General features: G+C 42.3%; 1 protein-coding gene across 1 annotated transcript in view; it reads left to right on the top strand.

Annotated features, from left to right (window-relative positions):
* LOC134542961 (uncharacterized) overlaps window positions 1-21,466 on the top strand; it is a 51,735-nt gene that overhangs the window by 13,084 nt on the left and 17,185 nt on the right. Inside the window, exons 5-6 of the mRNA XM_063387587.1 lie at window positions 15,365-15,494; window positions 19,467-19,632. Of these exons, the coding sequence (XP_063243657.1) occupies window positions 15,365-15,494; window positions 19,467-19,632 (296 nt within the window). The remainder of the gene's footprint in view (window positions 1-15,364; window positions 15,495-19,466; window positions 19,633-21,466) is intronic.

Raw genomic sequence — 21,466 nt, 5'->3', positions numbered from 1 at the left:
AGGTGGGGGGTGCGGGGAATGACAGCGGGCGACACTGCTGCGCTCTAACGTGTAAATAACAACTAAGACGATACAGGGCGTTACGGCAGCGCACTGCAGCTGTGAAGTTCCCAAGCTGCTCATCATACGCTTCTGAAAAACGTAGAGTAAATCCTATCCACTCGCGACTTCTATACAGTATATATATTCAAAGCTTCCACTAAGCTCAAGATTTTCACTGATGCATTTCTACGTCCATCAGCTTCGTAATATGGTTTTTAGGCCCCTCAGGGAATTGAACAGCGCCCCCATAGCTTCCAACTGCCAGATCAAGAAAGCTAAAGAGTAAACATTCGCTCAAAACAGCCTTGTTTTGGTTCGTGGAATAACCAAGGAGTGGTGGTGTGGGTGTTCTCTAACAGTTTCACTAAGACAAATAAGTTCATAAATAACAGTGTGATCATGATACAAAGAGAATTCATCAATATGTTTTCAAATATCAGACCACTCATTTTATTCAATTAGATATCACAGTAAGCAAACAGTATTCCATAAGTATGGAATAGTATTAAGTATAAGATATCACAATATTCACGTATCTCTAATGGCGATGGTTCGCTATTATTTAAGTAATACGTAACGTATAACATATCAAAAGTGATAGCACACATTTACAATGAAGGTACAATATAGTCTGCGTACATGCTAAAGTGCATAATATCAAACAGCTGCAATAACGTAATTTACACGTTATATGAAATTTCTATCAGTAACAAGATAGCTAAATATAAAAACAGATTAAACACGAGAAAGAATAGTAACACGTGGAAGATGTTTCCCTGGTACCTGATCATCACCACTCGCTGGCAGCAGCACAGGTTATCCAGTAGCGTGACTAACAACTTAAGTTACCATGTTGTGATCCCGTCTCCTCCTCTCGCACCCAGCCCTCTTGACAGAGAGCCAGAAGGGGTGGAGGAGGTCGAACTGCTGATCTTGCCCCACGTTGGGCGCCAAAGTGTTGTTGTTTCGTCTCCTCTTCTTCTCTCACCGATGTCTCTCTTGGGTGAGAGCCAGGTATCCGGGTGGAGAAGGTCCAAGCTGCTGGTCTGGCGGCAGGATTCACACTCGGCTGGTATGCAGGCGAATAGCTAGTGGGGTGAGGGATAGGACTAAACTATTCATTGAAAATAATGTCGGTATTTTACACTGAACTTTTATTGACCTGAATTGTCCAAACAGTTCAATTGGTCGCCTGCGTCGGCTTTCACAACATACACTGGATTGAAACACGGTACACCCTATCGTCCAGAAAGGGGTGGGGGGGGAAAGGAGACAAATTCCCTATGCCGAGATAGGTCCTCGGATGGCCTAACTCGCGAAGGAGGGGTGCGAGCAGCAGAAAACGGATAGCCAGTCGTTCTGCTGCTCCCCCTATGATCGTCCTATGGCCAGTGGGCGGATTCCAGCCTCACTGGCCGTCGGGCCGATCAACTGACTTTCAGGTGGATGACCTAGAGGTGGGTTGAAAAGTATCAACCTGATACTTTGTCACTGATATGCGCCTGTATCAGGTACGGCAAACGAGTACACTTGAAAAGTATCAAGTACTTTAGTATCAGTTCAGAATTCGCCTGGAACAACACCACGGCCAATGTGCGCGTGCGCAGAACCCGATCGCAGAATATTTATGACGGTCACTTGGGCGGAGCTTGTGAAAGGGGAGGGAGCAGGAACGACGAATAAGGGATAAAGAAGGGAAATAATGTAGGGGAGGAAGCGCAGGGGAAGGTGTTGAAGGAGAGGCGCAAAGCGAAATTGTTACGAGTCGTTTGGTTATTGTTCCACATCAAAGTACGCTCAGTGCGCAGTGCGTGCACAGTCTCGTTCAATAATAAAACTAATGAAATTTTAATATTAAAAAGTACATTAATACAAGATATAATATTTATATTTGTGCACCTAACAGCTATGAAAATGCAAATAAATTCTCAGTTGACACTAATAACAGATGTAATCAACAGATGGACTTTTTTTCCGAAAACAATTAGTAACTATTGTTTTCATACATTAAAAGATTACGATTTTATCAAAAATTAAAAAAAAAAAAAAAAGATACATATATTAGTCAGCATACTATATCAATGTTTACGTTTCAAATGTTTCTTCAGATTAGTCGATGATGATTTATAACTCAGTTTTTGTTTACACAAATTACAATTAGCAAACTGAAACTCATTATTTTCCGTAAAAAAATTCCACACAAATGAAGTCTTTTTCGTGCACTTATCCATTCCTTATTTCACTATAAAGATACTAACTACAAAGCATGACAGCCCGCAACAATGTACATGGTGATACACGGCCAGGACGAACTGCAGTGAATGTTGAACTGATTGATACTGGCTGCATCAGGCGGGCATGAGAGTAACAGAGGTAGAGAATTACCGGGCGTGATAAATAATGTATCAGAGACACCGATACCTTTTTACGCTGGTGATGACGGCACAGAGGATGTGTACCCTGTAACGAGAATGCTGATACCTTGTCGCTTCCTGGGACCGCTACTGCTCTGATACAAAAGTATCAGAGACTTGTAACTAGGTACATTACTGTATCAGTATCAGGTTGGAACAGATACCGAAAATTGCTGTAACAACCCACCTCTAGGATGACCTAGAGGTGGGTCGAAAAGTATCAACCTGATACTTTGTAACTGATACGTGCCTGTATCAGGAACGGCAAACGAGTACACTTGAAAAGTATCAGAGACTTTAGTATCAGTTCAGAATTCACCTGGAACAACACCACGGCCAATGTGCGCACAACCCGATCGCAGATGACGGTCACTTGGGCGGAGCTTGTGAAAGGGGAGGGAGCAGGAACGACGAATAAGGGATAAAGAAGGGAAAGAATGTAGGGGAGGAAGCGCAGGGGAAGGCGTTGAAGCCTTGAAGGAGAGGCGCAAAGCGATATTGTTACAAGCAGGGCTGCCACTCATGGGTTTTTTCCACCCAGATCTGGGTTTTTACAATGGTGTTTGGGTTTCTGGGTTTTTAAATAATGAATTCCAACAATTCTAGGTTTTTTATAATTTTAATTATTTTTATACCTAAAACAATAATAAAGGTAGTAGCTACTGTATCTGTTGCAATATCTGTTTGATAAATGCAAACAAGTCTATGTGTTTCACACACAAAAATACATATAAACACAAAACTAGTTTTCAAGAAGCTAAGTCGAATATTAAATTAGACACATTCTTCAAAGAGGCTTGCAGAACACAAAACCAATGCAACAATTAACCTTCAAACCAATCTCGTAGAATCAGACTCTGAATAAAGACTAACGTACATGATGCAGTTTTATAAAAACAATTACCGGTTTAAAGAATGCAGTGATGGTGTTTGTTTTGTCATGTATATATTTGTAGGTTTTTTTTATGATATGTGCTGGTCCAAGAATTACTTATACAGCCATTTTTCTGCAGTGTAATTTTCTTGTATTGGTTGTATTTAACCGTTTTCAGTCTTGTAAGGTAATTAATTGTTTTATATTAAAACCAGTTATGTTTATATTTTTGAATTAGTACGCAAACATTTTCAACTATAGCATTTTAGACGCATCTGGGTTTTTTACCCATGTGTCTGGGTTTTTTTGTAGGTTATCTAAGTTTTTCATGAATATCAGAGTGGCAGCCCTGGTTACAAGTCGTTTTGTTTATTGTCCTACTTCAAAGTACGCTCAGTGCGCAGTGCGTGCACCGTCTCGTTCAATAATAAAACTAATGAAATTTTAATATTAAAAAGTACATTAATACAAGATATAATATTTATATTTGTGCACCTAACAGCTATGAAAATGCAAATAAATTCTCAGTTGACACTAATAACAGATGTAATCAACATATGGACTTTCTTTTTTCGAAAACAATTAGTAACTAGTGTTTTTATACATTAAAAATTCAAGGTTTTTCCAAAAATTAAAAAATAAAAAAAAACAGATAGGTACATTAGTGAGCATACTATATCAATGTTTTTTCAAATGTTTCTTCAGATTAGTCGATGATTTATAACTCAGTTTTTGTTTACACAAATTACAATTAGCAAACTCATTATTTTCCGTGAAAAAATTCCACACAAATGAAGTCTTTTTCGTGCACTTATCCATTCCTTATTTCACTATAAAGATACTAACTACAAAGCATGACAGCCCGCAACATGGTGATACACGGCCAGGACGAACTGCAGTGAATGTTGAACTGATTGATACTGGTTGTATCAGGCGGGCATGAGAGTATCAGAGGTAGAGAATTACCAGGCGTGATAAATAATGTATCAGATTCTCCTTCCGGTCGCACGGTCTGCGTACGCGGAGCTTTGTTGCCTCCTGGGACCGTCTGATACAGAAGTATCAGAGACTTGTAACATGGTACAATGCTGTATCAGTATCAGGTTGGTACAGATACCGAAAATTGCTGTCACAACCCACCTCTAATTTTTTTTTTTTTTCCTAGCCTAAGTTGATTCTAAGTGTGTAGGGGAGGGTCCAGGTTAGGAGAGGACCTAAGTGTGTCTCAGGCCGAAGCCTATACACTCTACCATGCGGGTTTTTAAACATGCAGGACAAGGGCGCGTGCATCATGTGCTTATTGGGGTTTACTGGCCAGCCATGGCTGCAATTGGCGCCATGACTGACGCCCCTTTGGTCGCCTAGCTTAAAGCTAGCTAATGTGACCCAGGTAAAACCTGCATAGACACAGGGAAAACCCTGGGCCGGTTCATGCGGGGATCAAATAACATGCATTAAGCAAGCAGGTAACTACTGGACAAGAGGAAGAAGGGTCCAGGTAAGAAGAGTTGGAGGGGCTGAAAAATCAACCTTGGTGGAGTTGGGTGCTTGGGCCTTGCGGCCCGCATTTAAAGTTGGGAGCTCCTGGGTTATTATTAGCCAGGGGCGCATGCGCCCCCAGGGGCGGGCGACTTCACGTCAGCCCAGCCACAGCTGCCCAGGCAGCCACAGTTAAGACAGAAGTGGGCAGACGAGCCAGTAAACCGGCTCGAACTGCTGGCTCTCGGAGCGAAAGGCAGCCTGACATTGCGCCATCTTCATCTTCCTTCTTCCAGTCAACAGCCAACGACCTTTCAAGCCAGGGTGGGGGTAAGTTGTTCAGGCGAATGAAGTATCTTGCGAGTCGGACCCTCTTGCCCCCCAAATTCCCGGGTCGGTTGAAGGTCGCGCCGCCCAGGCTACCACTGGCTCCAACAGGGCCCCAACTTGAAGGCGCTGCCATCTCTTCCTTCAGAATTCCGATGCTGTTCAGTTCCGTTGCGCGCGCGGCAGTCCACAGCTCCGCAAGTTCCAGCCCGCAGTTCGTCTACACTTCGCATCCAGGGCACATCGAGCTCCCCTGCGGTGCCTTCGCCGACGAAGCTGCTTTCTGCCGCGCGCCGAGCTACATTCAAGCTACCTTTCTCCCCGACAGCCGTGATAACGACTCCACAGGCCGCCCATTGGTCCGCGGACTGCTATTGGTTATTCACAGCCACCCCAGCGAGATTGCAACTCTCGAGCTGGGCTCCCGTATCCGCCACCCGCGGGACGCGGTCGGTAGCAGTTGGCGCTGCTAGGCCGCCCCCAGCACGCACACAAAACCAACACGCACTGCCAGCCTTCGGTTACCCAATAGGTCGCAGGGAACTCCCAGCCAACAGCCCGCGAGAGAGATGCGCACGCCCCGAGAGACGACCACCGACAACCCACCTAATTATTTTTTTTTTTTTTTTTTCCTAACCTAACTAAAACTAAGTGTATTTTGTTTGGGAGGGGTCTGGGTTAGGGAAGACTCTAGGTGCGTCCCAGGCCGAAGCCCTTACGCCTAATCATGCTGGGTGTAAGCCATGCAGAAAGGGAGGCATGCATCGTGTGCTTTGTTCGGGGATTGGCCAACCATGGCAGCAATTGGCGCCATGGCTAACTCCCCTATCTTAATTCTAGACTAATTACTAGATAAGTTGGGCCCAGGTAAAACCTGCATAGACACAGGGAAAACCCTGGGCACTTTCATGCGGGATGCAAAATATCATGCATTATTAGCAGGCAGGTTGAGTACAGGAAAAGAAGGATGGTCCTGGAAGAAGAGTTGGGCAGATAGAAAAATTCTACTAAGCAATTTGGGAGCTTGGACCTTTTGTCCACATTTGTTTTGGTGGGCACTGGTCTTTAGGGGCAACATGTTGTTGTTCCCACCAAGCTGCCAGTCAGCTCGCGTACCTAAAATAAAAAAGTGATATGTTGTGTACGCACGGTGTTGTTCATTGCATTAATTAACCGCGAGTATTGGCACTGGGTCGTACTCCGGAACAGGCATAGCTTCAGGTCGCCTGTCGCCAAGATGGCAGTCGGTCAGTTAGAGAAATTGCCTGATCCGTCATTGCAAGACCCTAGCCGCAACATCTACGCTATGAAGCTACGAATAATTAATTTGTATTGTGTTACCCGCAAGTTGATGTGTCGGGACACACTCTGGAGAGGACATAGCTTCAGATCGCCTGTCGCCAGCAAAAGGCAGTCGGTCGGTTAGAGAAATTGCCCACTCCTTCATCACGGATCCCTAACAACAACTCCTACGCTTTATTTCTAACGGTGTTGTACGGGCTGTGTGAGAGCTTGATGTAAGTGTTTGAGCTGCCAGCAGGCTCGTGTATTGTGCCCAGCGGCATGGCCACCCATTACAGTATAGCCACACTCGGCGCTGGACCGAATTCTCTGAACAGTCCGCAACCATTTGGTCGGGTTCCGGACTCTGGGCGCGCGCGCGCGCTGTGATTGGCCGGAGGGTCCGGCCAATCACAGCGCTCTACGGTGGTCGGTGCGCAAGTACCACTTTCGGTCGCTTAAATTTAATTATTTCATCTGGATCATATTGTCCTAGTGATGAAACAAGTGGATTTTCATGTGTTGCACATTTGTCATAAAATGTCTGTGTGGTTCGGACGTAAAAATCATGTAATGTTTCTGTGTTCGTTTTTCGATGGAGAGCCTCGACTGGGCAGTATCGGGGAGCGTCTGTGGCGATGCGAATGCATCTGTTCTGTATTCGCTGTAGTTTTGCAAGGTGTGATTTAGCTGCTATAGCCCACACAGGGGCTGCATATGTAATTATTGGGCGGATGAGGGCGTTATAGAGCAGCAGTCCGTTTTTAACTGTGCCTCCGAGGCGCCTACTCATTACTGGGTACAATGCACACATTCTGCCATGTGCCTGTCCCTTCTTCGAATCTATGTGAATCCTGTATAGTAGTTTGCGGTCCATTTGAACACCTAAGTATTTAGCAACGTCTTTATGGGGAATTTGGTCGCCGAACAGGTTTAATTCAGGCCTGCGATCGTGTGGTGGTAGATTTTTACGCGTGAAAATTACAGTTTCTGACTTTGTAGTGTTTATTTTTATGCGCCATTTTGTGCACCAATCTTGCATGGAGCTCAGTGCGGTTTGTAGCCTATTTGTGGCTAATTGTAGGTTGTGCGATCGGCTGTATAGGACTGTATCGTCCGCATAACAGCCTAATTTTACAAGGCGGTGTGCAGGTTTTGGCATGTCGCTCACGTATATATTAAATAAAACGGGGCCTAAAATGCTGCCTTGTGGCACGCCTGCATTTATAGGTTTTATGTCTGATTTAGAGCCTTCTGTTGTGACTCTAAATGTCCTATAGGCTAAGTAAGATGTTATTAATTTAATGTAACAATCAGGGAAGCCTGTTTCATACATTTTATAGATTAAACCTGCGTGAAAGACTCGATCAAAGGCTTTTTCTACGTCCAGGAATGTAGCTACTACATAATCCCGCACATTAAATGCGCTAGTTATTTCTTCCGTTAGGCGGACTAGCTGTTGTACAGTCGAGTGTGCACTACGAAAACCGAATTGCTCGTCAGGCAATATGTTATTTTCTCGTATGTGTATTTTAAGTCTGTTCAATAATATACATTCTGCTACTTTAGAGAGTGTATTTAGTAGGCTAATTGGCCTATAGTTTTGCGGCAAGGATTTATCTTTTCCTGGCTTATGAAATACTATAGCATTAGCTTCTTTCCATTGTGTCGGAAAGTAGTGTAGTGTTAGCATAGCATTTATGCATGCTGCTAAGTATTCGAGTGTTTCATCTGGTAGTTGTTTTAGGACGATAGCCTGTATACTATCATTCCCCGGGGCTTTTCTAGGTCGCATGCGTTTAATAACACGTTTGACTTCTTGCGCAAGTGTAGGGACTGGTTCTGCAACTGCAGGTTGTTGTAGTTTCAGGCGCAATTCCCTGTATATTTGGGCAGTGAATTGTCTGTCGCACGGCTGATTGTGAGGCCGGAACGCAGCTTCAAGTGTGTTCGCGAAGGCTTCTGCCTTATCACGGGGTTGGAAGGCAATACCAGTGTCTGTTTGTAGTGGTGGTATTTTATCTGTTTTATTTAGGAGACATCTGGTCATAGTCCAGGCACTATTGTCCTGGATTTTGAGCCTAGATATTTTTGCGTCCCATGTGCTCGCTCGCCAAAGGGCAATTTCGTCTGATATTACTATTCGTAATTCATTTATTCGGCGCTTGGTTTGGGCCGTTCTACGTCGTGTGTATTCGCGGCGCAGTCGACTTTTTTGTGAAATTAATTGGCCTATGTATGCTGGCAGCTCGTCATGCATTAACCTAATCTCCTTTTCTGGAATGCACCTGGTTATTCCGGTTTGAATTTTTGTTGTTAATTCAGTGATTGCTGCCTCTAGATTTTCACTGTCTGTTATGTTTATTTCGGCCGCGTCCGGTAGATTATTTCGGAGATAATTTTGAAAACCCCCCCAGTCGGCTTTTTTATAATCTTTGATTTTACGAGGCGTGTTTGACTCTGTTTTTGCATCATCAAATACAATGTGTACCGGAAAGTGATCGGAAGACATTTCATGCACAACTTCAAGTTCAAATCCGGAATTTACTCTTTTATTAAGTGCAATATCTAAAATGTCTGGTCGTGTGTTTTGTCTACCAAAATCATGCGTGGGCTCTGAGGGAGCATAGACATGATAGTTTCTATTTAATTGGTGCATGTAGAGTAGTCTACCATTCGCTGTTTGGTACCTACAGTTCCACTCTATATGTTTCGCATTTATATCGCCGATAGCTAAAAACGAAGGGCCTACATCAAATAATAAATCTAGGTCTGCTATTGCTAGTGATCTGCCGGGTCGCGCGTAAATAGAAATTAATTTAATTTGCTGCCTATTTATTACAAGATTAATTCCTACGGCTTCTAAATTTGGAAAGGGAGGGAGCTGGCATTCTGAGTGTTTTATACTCTTATGCACAGCTAAGGCCACGCCCCCTCCTCTATTATTTGGTCTATCGCATCTGTATGTGACGTAATTTAAAATTGTGAACCGATCGGATTGTTGCAAGTGTGTTTCATTTATTGCCGCAATATTTATTTTATATTTGTCGAGGTGATGAATAAATTCGTTCATTTTATTTTTAATTCCATTTGCATTCCAGAAAAGGATTTTGTGTAAGTTTGTGTAGTTGGTCGATTGTGTTATGTCGGGTCCCTGATTATTTGCTGCCATTATGGCGAGCAGTGATGACCTGGACAAAGCCCATTGTGGCTCTGATTTTTTCTTTAAGCTCCGTTGCGGGATTGCACCATATGGCCATGAGTTGGCACATAGGGAGGATGGTCGCGGCCAGAACTGGGTCAGCCTTAAAGGTCTCGGACTGTTCCAAGACCTGGAGGAACTGCGACATGTCTGGCGCAGGTGCGGGCTCACTGTGTGGCACGGCCTGTGGTTAGGTCGATGGGCCTGGGGCCGCGTCTACTGCCATTGTTTCGGCAGATGCTGGGGCGGGGGGAGCCTGGGTCTTGACCCGCGGAGTCGGTTTTGGTGAGGGGGTAGGTGCCGCGGGTGTGGCCGGCTGCCTGTCTCGCTCTGGGTGTTTCGAGTGGGAAGCACCACCGCCATTTTTGTGGCCACTATGGTGCTTCTTGAAGTGCGGCTTTGGTTGTCCCTGGTACTGCCGGCGTGGTCTGTAGTCATTCGCGATGGCCGGGTAATCTACCTCATTGTAGGTAGGCCCCTGCGTAAGTGGGGCATACCGGTTTTGCAGTGCCGGAGCCAGGTATTGGCCGAAGTACTGCGGCTCCGGGTACCTGGGCGGGCCCCATGGGTTGGGCCTCGGAGGCCCCTGTTGGCCTGACGGGCCTGGATGCTGGCCAGAGGGGCCTGGGTGTTGGGGCTGCGCCTGTGAGGCAGCCGCAGCTTGCCGGTTTTCCCGCATGGCCAGCTTGGACTGGCGTTCGCGTTCCTTCCTCTGCTGAGGGGGGAGGTGTCGGCGAGTCTCGGCCTTGTACACCGAGCAGCCGCGGTAGTTGGCTGCGTGTGGCCCGCCGCAGTTCGCGCACCTCACATGGTCGCGGTTTCCTCCGTGGGGGCAGTCGGGAGCGCGGTGGGGCCCGCTGCACCAGCGGCACACTGGTTTGGCGCTGCAGCCTCTGCCAACATGCGAGAACCGCTGGCAGGTGCTACACTGTGAAGGACCCGCGGGGTGGCGGTAGTCCTCGACGCGAATCCGCATCCCCGCGAATTCATTAATCGCGAGGATCGTGTCAGTGTCGCAGGTCTGAGGGACCTCGACGACTAGCTTGTCGCACTTCTGGCGAGTTTGTCGGTTTTCCAGGAACCAGAAGGACTGGACTGGAAGCTGCAATCCTGCAAACACGTCGGTCAGGAATTCGGCCGGGGTTTCTCGGTGTATGCCGCGGAACACGAATTTTTTGGGGATCTCGTCCTTCTGGAGAAGGACGGAGTGTTGGGCGCCGATCGCCTTGAGGGCCCTGATCGCGGTGTGGTACTCAGCAATGGATGCCGTTTGTACCTGGAGTTGATCGCGGCCTCGGTTATACACCGACCATTTTTCCTGAAGGGAGTTCTTCAGGGCGCTGAAGATGGTCGGGTAGTTGTGCCCTTTGTCCAGGAAGACAAAGAGCGGCTTGATTTGTTGTCTTTTGCTAGCCTGTTGTGGCTGTGCGGGCGCGCCAGGCGCTGAGGGCGCTGCGAAGGGCGCGGGGGGTGAGGGGCCCCCGGCCACGCCTACCATGTCATCGTGGTTGCGTTTCGGCCGCTTGCCCTGGACCGTTTGCCATGGGCAGTCGCTCGTGGTGTCGCCGGAGGGCATGGGAGCCATCTCCGAGGTGTCCATCGTTGTGGTCTAGTCTGTCAGTCGCTGCCTTACACACAGAATCACCCACTGACCGCAAGCGGCTAGGCCAAGGAGGACTTAACCCCGGGTGTAATCAGTGTTGCTTGGCTGTTGAGTCCGAGTCAGTCGTTAAGCAGCAGCTTTAACCTTTACCCCTGTGCGCACTGGGCGCACAGGAACTGTTTTCGGTGGCTGTGTAGCACTAATAAGTGCTAGCACAACTTGTCGAATCTCTTCGCTCTTCACTTCAGGGCAGCTCCTTGAAGATCTGGATGGTCTGGCAGAGCAGCTCCGTCAGACGACCTCTCTCCTCGGCAGCGCAGCTCTGAATCCTCTCGTCCTCCGACAACCCACCTCTCCGCCGTTTCCTCATATGCTCGGCCGGGAGCGTGTGACAGCGATACCGGGAACTATTACGTTCCCATAACTCGCTAACCCACCTCTAGGATGACCTCGCCTTTATATAGGGAGAAATGGGCGGGAACGAAGAAATGAAGGGAGGGGCGAACTAACTCCTCTTTGGGAGGGATGAGATGCGTGCGCATGAATCTCGCCGAAATTTCCCTGCCCTGGTGGTGGAAGTATAAACTAGATATTAATAATTAAAAAGAAAAGATAAACGTGGCATAAATAATTATATGTAAATACATATATATTCAATCCTATGTATTAAAAAGTATTTAAACTTGCTTTCACACTTAATTAGTTAAATTTATACTATTATAAAATATAAATACAGTTGGTAGATCGCCGTTCACAAGATGGCGTCACAATGTACATGTTTAGCTGTGGCAAGAGAGAAATATACATTGTTTACACAACTCGTCCATATTTACTATTATATTCTGAAGTACGTTAATATGTGTGGTTATAGCGACGTAAAAAAATAAAGGATGAAGATGGTTGGTTGCTTTAATGAATTATTCTATTGTTCGTGGCTTTGTTTATAACCGTCGACGTTGCACAGATTCGTCGCCGCATGTTACGTGAGTAGGCCTATTGCCGAAACATTTTTCCCTGAATTGCTTCTGAACTTATTAAAACTCGTTTTGAGTTTAATTATAACGTAAAGTAACGTGATATTTAATATAGAAAGGGCGGGCAGGCGTCAACCAGTTAACAAAAAAATTAAACTGGCATGAATAAAATTTAGTACGCCGTGGGGAAAACACTCAAACATGTCAATGCAAAACATGTGATTTGCCAAACAGGATAAACGAGCCTCAGCGTGCGCATTCAAGTGAGACCTAGTGCTTGCAGCACATACCATGCAATATCCAAACCAAACATTTGATCCGCATGTAAATGTATCACAAAACAAAACCGAACAGTAATAGGGAACTACAATCATAGTGAATTTACAATTGCAGATCTGAATTAGCGATTAGAGCCATTGTCTCGTGCACGGGAGAGAAAAAAAAAAATTTATATGGAGACATTGACAAGTCATCATGAAAGAAATAGATTTTAAAACGGACAGCAACCGTAGATAAACCTCAAAATAATTTGCACGAGGTGGCGGTCGAAAAGGAAAGTAAAAAAAAAAACTTTAATTTTTAACAGATTAATTTACATTCACGTTAAATACAGGGCCACCGCCGATTTTCACAGTGGCGACGAACAAACACTTACCAAGCCAATTTATGTTGCTCTTAACACCCGTGGCTTAAAAAAACGAAGGTAAGACAATGAAATGTAAACGAGAATAGGATGATTTTATCTTGTTCTCATGCTTAAATACCCTACGCCAGTTCGCCAGTGCCAAGGCTCATGCGCAGCTCACAAGAGGGGAGTCTAGCTATGACCCTAGAAATAGAAACATACACGTCACTTAAGGGTGTGGCAAACAGGAGGTGAAGCTTGGAAGAGGGGTTGAGGAATAGTGACATTTCGCTGCACTGGTAACAAACAAAGATTGCCAGCTTGCTGCACTTTGTACATCATATTGCTTCAGATGTTTGTTAAAAAAAATTTTGGAAAACATAATTAATTTGTAACTCAAAAGAGTGACAAAGAAAAATGTAAATATAAGTATTGAAAGTATTATCTATCGGTAAGCTTAAACTTGTAAGGGTATTTAATGCTCATTGAAAGAATTTTTAATATTTCGGGATTCATATTGAAAATTTTATTTTTATTGCCAACATTTGTAATATGTACGCTACATTAAAATTTTGTAATTTTATTTACCATTGCTTATTTGTTAGTTACATTTTTCTGAATCTTTGTAGATACTAGGACATAAAATGGCTGTGTGCACATTAATTCGACCATCTTTAAACAGGTGGTGCTAGCAGTAAAAGTATTTGGTTACCATCCATCCCTTAGAAATGTGTTCTTTACATTTTGGCTGCATTTGCTAAGGGATGTAGAAATGTGTGTGCTTTGGCTGCATCCCTATGTATTCAGATACAGCCTATATATTGTTCTATAAGCATTCTTTGTGTGTTTTTTTTTGTAAGTGCAGATTTTAAAATATTAATTTTTTGTTATTTCCTTTTTATTTTTTTTATGCCACATATTATTTTTATTAGTCTTTACATAAAATATTAGGTATAAAAATATATAAAAAATTCATATTAATTCATATTTAACTTGTGCTTGAATCAGTTTCAATGGGGGAGATGGCCATCACTGTTTTAGTTGGAGGTAGGAGCTAGAACATTATGCAGTGCAGTGCCAAATGTCTTGCGAGCTGGGCTTCATAGTTTGATGGAAAAGTATTGCTCTCGAAACGGACCGGCAGAGATGAGAATTTGGTGGAGCCCTAAGGAACAAAGTAGTGCAGACTGTGCACTGCCCTGTTACACATCGACTGTTCTAAAAACATCAGTCGTTTAATGATTCTGGTGCATGTGTCTATAATTTGTTTTTTGAGCACTATATGGTCATATTTTTTTATAGAAATCCAGACTTCCGACTAGCTGACGATTGGTTTGGTCTAGATTGCACACACAAAAAATTTGAAGAAATTTGCTGGTTGCTGAGAATAATTTAAGTTCCATAGGATATTCCTGTGTGAGGTTAAGTTTGTTTATTTTGAAAATGGGTTTGCCTAAATAAAAGAATTCACGAGTAAAGTTTGTGGATTAATTTTTGCCTTTATCAAACACTATACGTGGCCGTCATTCTTCGACACAGTAACATTTACCTCAAGAAAACAAAAACTCGCAGCACAAACTTCCCTAAAAAATTTCTTCATCACTTGGGCAGAATATTTATTCACAGTTAGCGAAATCCCGCAGTCGCTTGCAACGCATGGTACAACTGTCTGCTCTTCGTGGTCACCAATTTCCAAAAATCTCCACTTTAGGCCTAATTAAAATAAAAAGTCTGGAAAAATGTTACAGTCTGGCCTAGACTACAGGCATGAAATTCTTCTCTTTGCTACATTAAAATATGTAATCTGGCGAGCAGCCACTCACACAGCTATTTCGCAGATGACCAAATAACGACTAACATGGACCTACTAATACAGTTTCTTATTCACTGAAACAAAAAAACTGCACTCGTGGCGCCATCAACAACCAATCACAAAGTTATAAGCAAGATGTAAATGACATTAGTCCTTACGGGAAAAATGTTGGGACTTAAAAAAATTTGACATGAGCAGGGAAACCTTATAGGCAGGAACATTATAACAGAGTTGTACTGTATGTATGCGTGCTCCTTGGCAGCACCCCACTGATACCATTCCCTCCTCCCAATCCCTTTTCACTCCCACTTACCTCCCACATTCCTCACCCAGTGCTTACAACTCGCAAGTTGTTTGGCCTGTGCTTTTTTTCTTCTTGCACTTGTCATGAAGGTCTTTCAGTGTTAATTGTATTCAGTGGCGTAGCCAAGATTTGTGTATAGGGGGTGTTAAGAAGTTAAAGTGGGGGGTCCTCCCCCGGGAAAATTTGGATTTTAAGGTGTAAAATAGTGCTATTTTAGCAGTTTTCGGTACTTAAATTTAAATATTGTAATGGTAAAAATTTTATTAATTTTTAATATGAAATTTGAGTGATGAATAAGAAATTTAATTAAAATTTGTGCTAAGAGGGGGGGGGGGGTTGAACCCCTAAAACCCCCCCTGGCTACGCCCCTGATTGTATTACATGTATTTAAGGATCTTGTAAATTACACTGAACTATTTATTTCAGGTACACAGCTGTCTCGGTGTTGGAAATGGATTTTGATAGGATAGACATAAATCAGTGTCCAAAAGGAAAAGGGAACAGTGGACCAAATAGATTTGCAGACACAGCTCGCTGCAAAAAAGAAACCACTGAAGTGAGTAATTATTTTTGTTGCCAGTCGGTTCAAAGTTTGGTAATGTGCGTGTTACAATTTGCAGCATTCAGGTTATTCATTTTTTTTTTTTTTTGTTTCAAATGTAGAGATTGGCTGGATTGCTTTCTCTGTATGGAAATAATTTTACGGTCTTTATTAATGTGGTGAGGTGTAGTGTGGGTAGTTTTATTTTTTTCTCTATGTGTAATGCATGTGTGAATATGATTAATTTATTATTCGTATTCAATTCAACTTCAAATACTAACACTTCGAAATAATGAATAATTATATATATAATCAATGTTTGTTCGCAGTTGAGGTCAAGTCATTTGTGCAATATAAATACCAAGTTAGGTTTTTTAGGAGTCTGTATAATCAGAAACATTTTTAAACACACAATATGTATTCAGTGTTATTTCACTACTGCCTCGTAAAACATTAGTGGAAAAAATTGTGTGGTCGGTTCAAAACCTGGACTATTTGAGACATTTCAAACATTGAGAAAAACTATTAATTTTTGTATTTGTTTCATTAAACATACCAGTAAATTGGGGGGGGGGGGGGGGGGGGGGGGAAGTGAAACAAATATGGACTACAACACAAAACATGGGCGCTCCTTTGTGATGGCCATTAAAAGTAGTGAACATGATAGTTGCAGTATTATGTAAATCGATAGTCTACCATCCTGCGATACAACAGCAGCTTACTTGCTGCATGTAGCTGTCACGACACAGACATTGTGACTCAAAAACAAACGTAATTATGGTTCCAGAGTCCAGAGAAAATTAGCAGAAAATGTGTTTGTAATATTGCTGAACTAAATTACAGTGTCCTGGCTGCCGTTAACAACAAGAGTATGAATAACTATGGATTGAAAATATAAATATGATCTCATTTATTCACTATTTCATGAATATATTAGAAACAAATCTATTATTTTTCTTGAAATAGAATTGATTTCGCTGTGTTTTGGGGATGGTGCAAAATTTTGTGGATCAATATGCAGAGTAGCTGGTTCTGGGAAATAAAATGAATAAAAACATTAAAAACTGAAGCGAAAGGTTGGTTAGGTTTGGTATGCTGCATAAAAACTTATTTTTTAATAATTGATATTCTTAAACATTTTATAAATAATTATTATAGCCGACTTAACCTTACCAACCTTTCACTTCAGTAATATTTATCTTAATTTCCCACAAGCCATTTAGGTACATACAGTAAACTCCCGGTATATCGCGCCTCGATTGATCGCGGAATCGGGTATATCGCGGGTCAAACCATGTCCCCCAGTCAGAAATGAATAATAATAATAATGGAATAAATGGTTGACAGCCGATTAGGATAATTTTGCGTTGTAACTAACAAACTAAGCATCGGGCAGAAAAAAGCCTAGGCGTAGAAAATGTCCGCAGTAAAATTCTAAACAAGATATCTCCGTACATTATTCCTCTATCTTGTAGGGTTTTCAAATTATGGTCCAATCCAGACCAGTGATATTTTCTGAAACACTAGTTCTTAACGTCGCTTTATCTCACAAATGAAGCATTGGACAGGGGACCTGATAAAGCCCACCGTCCAGCGACATCCAGCGTGACTCGGCTGGGGATTGATGTTGGATAGGCTTGTTTTTCGGCAAGCGCGGGTTAGGGAGAGGCGAGCCGAGAATATGGAGAGAGGTAGAGATTAGAGCGGGCAGAAACACGAGGGGGAGTGGGGGAGGGAATGTGTTCACGCAGCACACAGGCAGAGCATGAGTCACTTGACTGAGCAGCGTCGCTGCGTACAAGGCAAAATCAGGTAGTCCGGTGTTTAAAATTCCACTCCAGAATTTTAATTGGTACTTTACTGGACATCTGTATATAAATGTTTTGTTACAACTTAAACCTACAGACGTAATATTATTGGGTAATTCATTGTATTATACAAGTTCATCTTTTTACTTTGGTATAATATTTTAACATTAAATAGTAAAGTAAATCGGCTAGCGTATTTTTAATCTTTGCCCAGGAATTCCCAGTGGTCCAATATTTACGTGAACCATACTGTACCACTTTTGCCGTGAGGTAGTAAACAAGTCCCGGAAATGTTTATGTGTAGCGGTCTCCCGACCTTTAAACAGAGGCTGGGGAATATAACACTTGCCGATCCGAGCCACACACACTCAGCAACTCGACACAGCGTTTGGTGAAATAAGTAAAGACAAAGTTTAACACGGTTTTTAATACGGCGTCACTGATTGCGCTAAAATTAAATTGGCGCAATTTTTGTTTCCCACATGTGACCATTTATAATTTACTGTAAGCATGGATAATAAAGTTTAACCACTTGACACGATAGACGATTCTTTATTTTTTATTGTACGAATGCTAGAATCGTTTTTTTCCTGTATCTGCGTCCTGCTTCTACAAAAGACAAGCTATCTGTAAGTAAATCTAGAACTTTTATTTTGTCAATCAAACTCGGTACTTTGCGATTCATATTCGGTTTGAAGTATCACTACGGCCTTTCTTTTTAGAAGACTTTGGCCACAGAATCGTGTGTAACCGCACACACTGCACTTACTTTGTTACGGACACTTAGACGAAGCAGATACTGTGGCTGACACCACGAGACTGGCAGCAGCTTGTGTGCCGCACGTGTGTATGGCGGCGTGTGGCGCGCTCGTAGGCCGTGCGACAAACTGCGCGGCACGCGGAAAAATAAAAACAATTCAACATTTAATATTTATCTTTAAAATTTATTATTTTTTATTTTTTCACCCGTGTTTGGTGAAAACTGTGCGTGCTTGCCGACCTATTAGAACACAGGCGGTGTTTTATGCCTTTTGACCTTGGTCACATCGAAACATCGCGGTTATGCAACAACGCGGGTAAAAGTTATGTCCCCCGACAACCGCGTTAAATAGGGAGTGTACTGTATTTACCTTTTTCTTTCCCTATATATTTGTTACAAGATGTAAAAAATAATTTTTTTGGGGAATTTCAATTATTCTCGTTTTTGTTATTTTATTTCATTATTCATATTAGAGACTAATTTGGTATTCATATTCATATTTTATTTGAACTAAAAAATGTATATTCACACAGTCTTATAGTGAATCCATCTAAAATGTTTCACAAATATTTTGTGCTTGGATCTGTGTTTTTTACAGTTGGTTCAGTTCATTGTATATGAGTATTTGAGTAATTCAGCACAAACTTTAAATATATTTTTTATGGATAGAAAGACAAATGTAATAAGATTTTTGCCATCCTATAAGTTTAGAAATTTTTAGTTTCCTTTTTTTATTTTATTTTTTTATTTTTTAAGTAGGTTACTGCAATCTGAAATAATCTGTCATATCTGTTCATCTAAGCTGTAAGGTGTAAATAGCTTTTTTTTTTTTTTTTTTTTTTTTTTTTGCCATTTGGTTATGAGTTTTCCTAAAATGCAGGATGGTTAGGTTTTCCAGATATTAATGCTCTCTTTATTGTCTTGTCAGTTTGTAGTGCTTAAGGGGTTAGTGGAAGCTCACAAAAATGTCAAAATGATCCCTACAACTATTTAGAAATCTAACAACTAAATCTAAGTTTAATGATGTGTTGCTGTTTTCTTGGGACAATAGTGTTCAGTTGGTTGTATTGCATTTTCATCACAATAATATTAGTTTATTGAAATTCCTATGGATGTTTTGCATGCATCTATGACACAAATTATTTTTTTTTGTAAATTTTTTGCGCTAAATTATATTACAGTTGATCTACTATTTGTAAATAGTCAAGCAAATATGTATTCATAAGTAAATTTTTTACCTTATTAAATAATATAATTACTCACTAGTTAGTTCATTTTCTTTGTTTCCACGGCTGAGTGATGCGTATGACTGACGAGACATTTCTTCATAAACATTTGGAATGAGCGAAAACCACACATGGTGAGCAAAACGGAGAGCCTTAGTGACAGGACCACAGTTTGTTGTCGTGTTGTCTTCAGTGTGAGCCCCTTAACGGCTGGGGCTTCCGGCGAGGTGGCTACCAGTGCCGCTGCAACCCCGGCTGGAGGCTGCCTACGATGGTGCGGCGGCCTTTCCTCGGGGAGATCATAGAGCGGGCGAACGTGGAGCAGTACTACAATGGCTTCGACTGCCAGAAGATTGGCTGTAAGCTGAGTGCTAGTTTCTTTCCAATCATCAGGTTGTTTACGAAAAAAAGTCACATACTTCCACAGTTGATAGAAAATGTTTCCTGTTTGTGATAATTGTGTCAAAAAGCAAACAAATGTTAAAAGAAAATTATAGAAAGATGTGCACAGGTGAACAGGATGTTTCCTTTCACAGTCATTATTCGAAAACACAAATTGTGTTCCTTTCAGTCTTTCCAGACGCTGCTATATCTCACTGTTTCATTCAGTGTTTACGTTAACCCCTCATCAATTCCTAAACACCTCCCTGAGATATTTAAACACATGCCTTACTTGCTACTCTTCCCAGCATATCATAAAACAGTCATATTGATTTAAGTTTTGATGCTTCCAAAAAAGAAAAATACTCTACCAGCACAAACACACTTGTTAACACCAACATTGCTATGTTGATTTTAACAAGCAGTAAACATATTTTGGTTGCAAATATTTACTGCCAATTTTATCAGGCCTAAATGTAGTAAATTAACTAATAGAACAAAATTTTACTAAAAAAAACTTTTGGAAATGAATGAGATTGGGGCTATCAGCCTTAGTGCTTAACATAATAATCAGTGGTATCAAAGAATTGATTTAACTCATCACAAAATATGTACAGTAGAATCCCGCTGATGCGTCCATTCCGTTTATACGACCGTTTTTTGAGAAACCGTGAAAAATTTAAGCAGAGAAAGTCGAAAATTTGAGTAAAATCAGCTGAAAAACAAGTCTGTTACACTTTGTTGGGTGCTATGTGTTCACGTTTATTTTGGCGGGAGCTGTACTGTAAGCAGGCAGGCATACAAACGACGGCTAAAAATAGATACCACCCCTCTAGACTGTCCACGCGGCAGACACTAGCCATGCTCGGTGCCTCCACTATCGCACGAAAAGCTGTCTCAGCTGTCATGTTATCTTACCCGCCCGGTAGCTTGACGTCATACGTGACGTGACTGACGCTTACCTCTCCCATCCCCTGCTAATTCTTCAAGGGTCATCCCTCCCAGAGCGACAAACATTGTAAAAACAACCCCCCCCCCCCCTCCTTTACTAGCTAACATTTCAACACATTCCCTCCCTTATTTCAACCTTCTGCGTGAGAAACTTTCAGCATCCTCCTCCGCTCCCACACCATGTGCGACAAAAGCCAAGTTGTACAGTCCATTCTCGGTAAAATAAATATTTTTATGGGCTTATACAACTGTCCTTCGCCGTTAATAAATACTTTATAAGTTTAAGTTATTATGATACAATTTGTTAATTAGTCACACAGCAGTTTCTGCTGAAAAATCATTAATACCTCGAATTTTATTGAATAGAAACATTTAGCAGGGCCGTAAATATATTTATTTTACTGCATAGTTACTTTTCCATCTGCATTCCAACATTTTTTTTTTACGCTGCGAAGGGACCAGGAAAAGATAATTGCTTGAGCTTTCAAAATAAACATCGCTGATGGCAGGGCGGGAGCGCATCCTGTAGGTCTGTCGCTGTGATTATCTACTCCAAAAACATGTCACAGCATTTCAGGATAGCATTGTTCTTATATCTTTCGTTTATAGCCGAATGTTTTCTACCTGATCCACACAAGTTCCTTCGCCACATTTTGAACGAAAATAACAACCAGCCGGCTAGCATAGCCCAACTCGCGTGATGCGAATTCATTTAGCGCGAGTATTTTACGTGTTTGGATATATTTGCGAGAAGAGAGGGTGAGGGGGGGGGGGGGGGGTAAAAATTGACCCGAATTCTCTATTGCGACCATTCCGTTTATAAGTCCGTTTTTCCGGGAACCGTGAGGGGTCGCATCAGCG

The sequence above is a fragment of the Bacillus rossius genome, assembly GCF_032445375.1.
Source record: "Bacillus rossius redtenbacheri isolate Brsri chromosome 9 unlocalized genomic scaffold, Brsri_v3 Brsri_v3_scf9_2, whole genome shotgun sequence".
Classification (NCBI taxonomy): domain Eukaryota; kingdom Metazoa; phylum Arthropoda; class Insecta; order Phasmatodea; family Bacillidae; genus Bacillus; species Bacillus rossius.
Note: the sequence above shows the minus strand (reverse complement) of the source record. Positions and strands in the feature narration are given on the sequence as shown.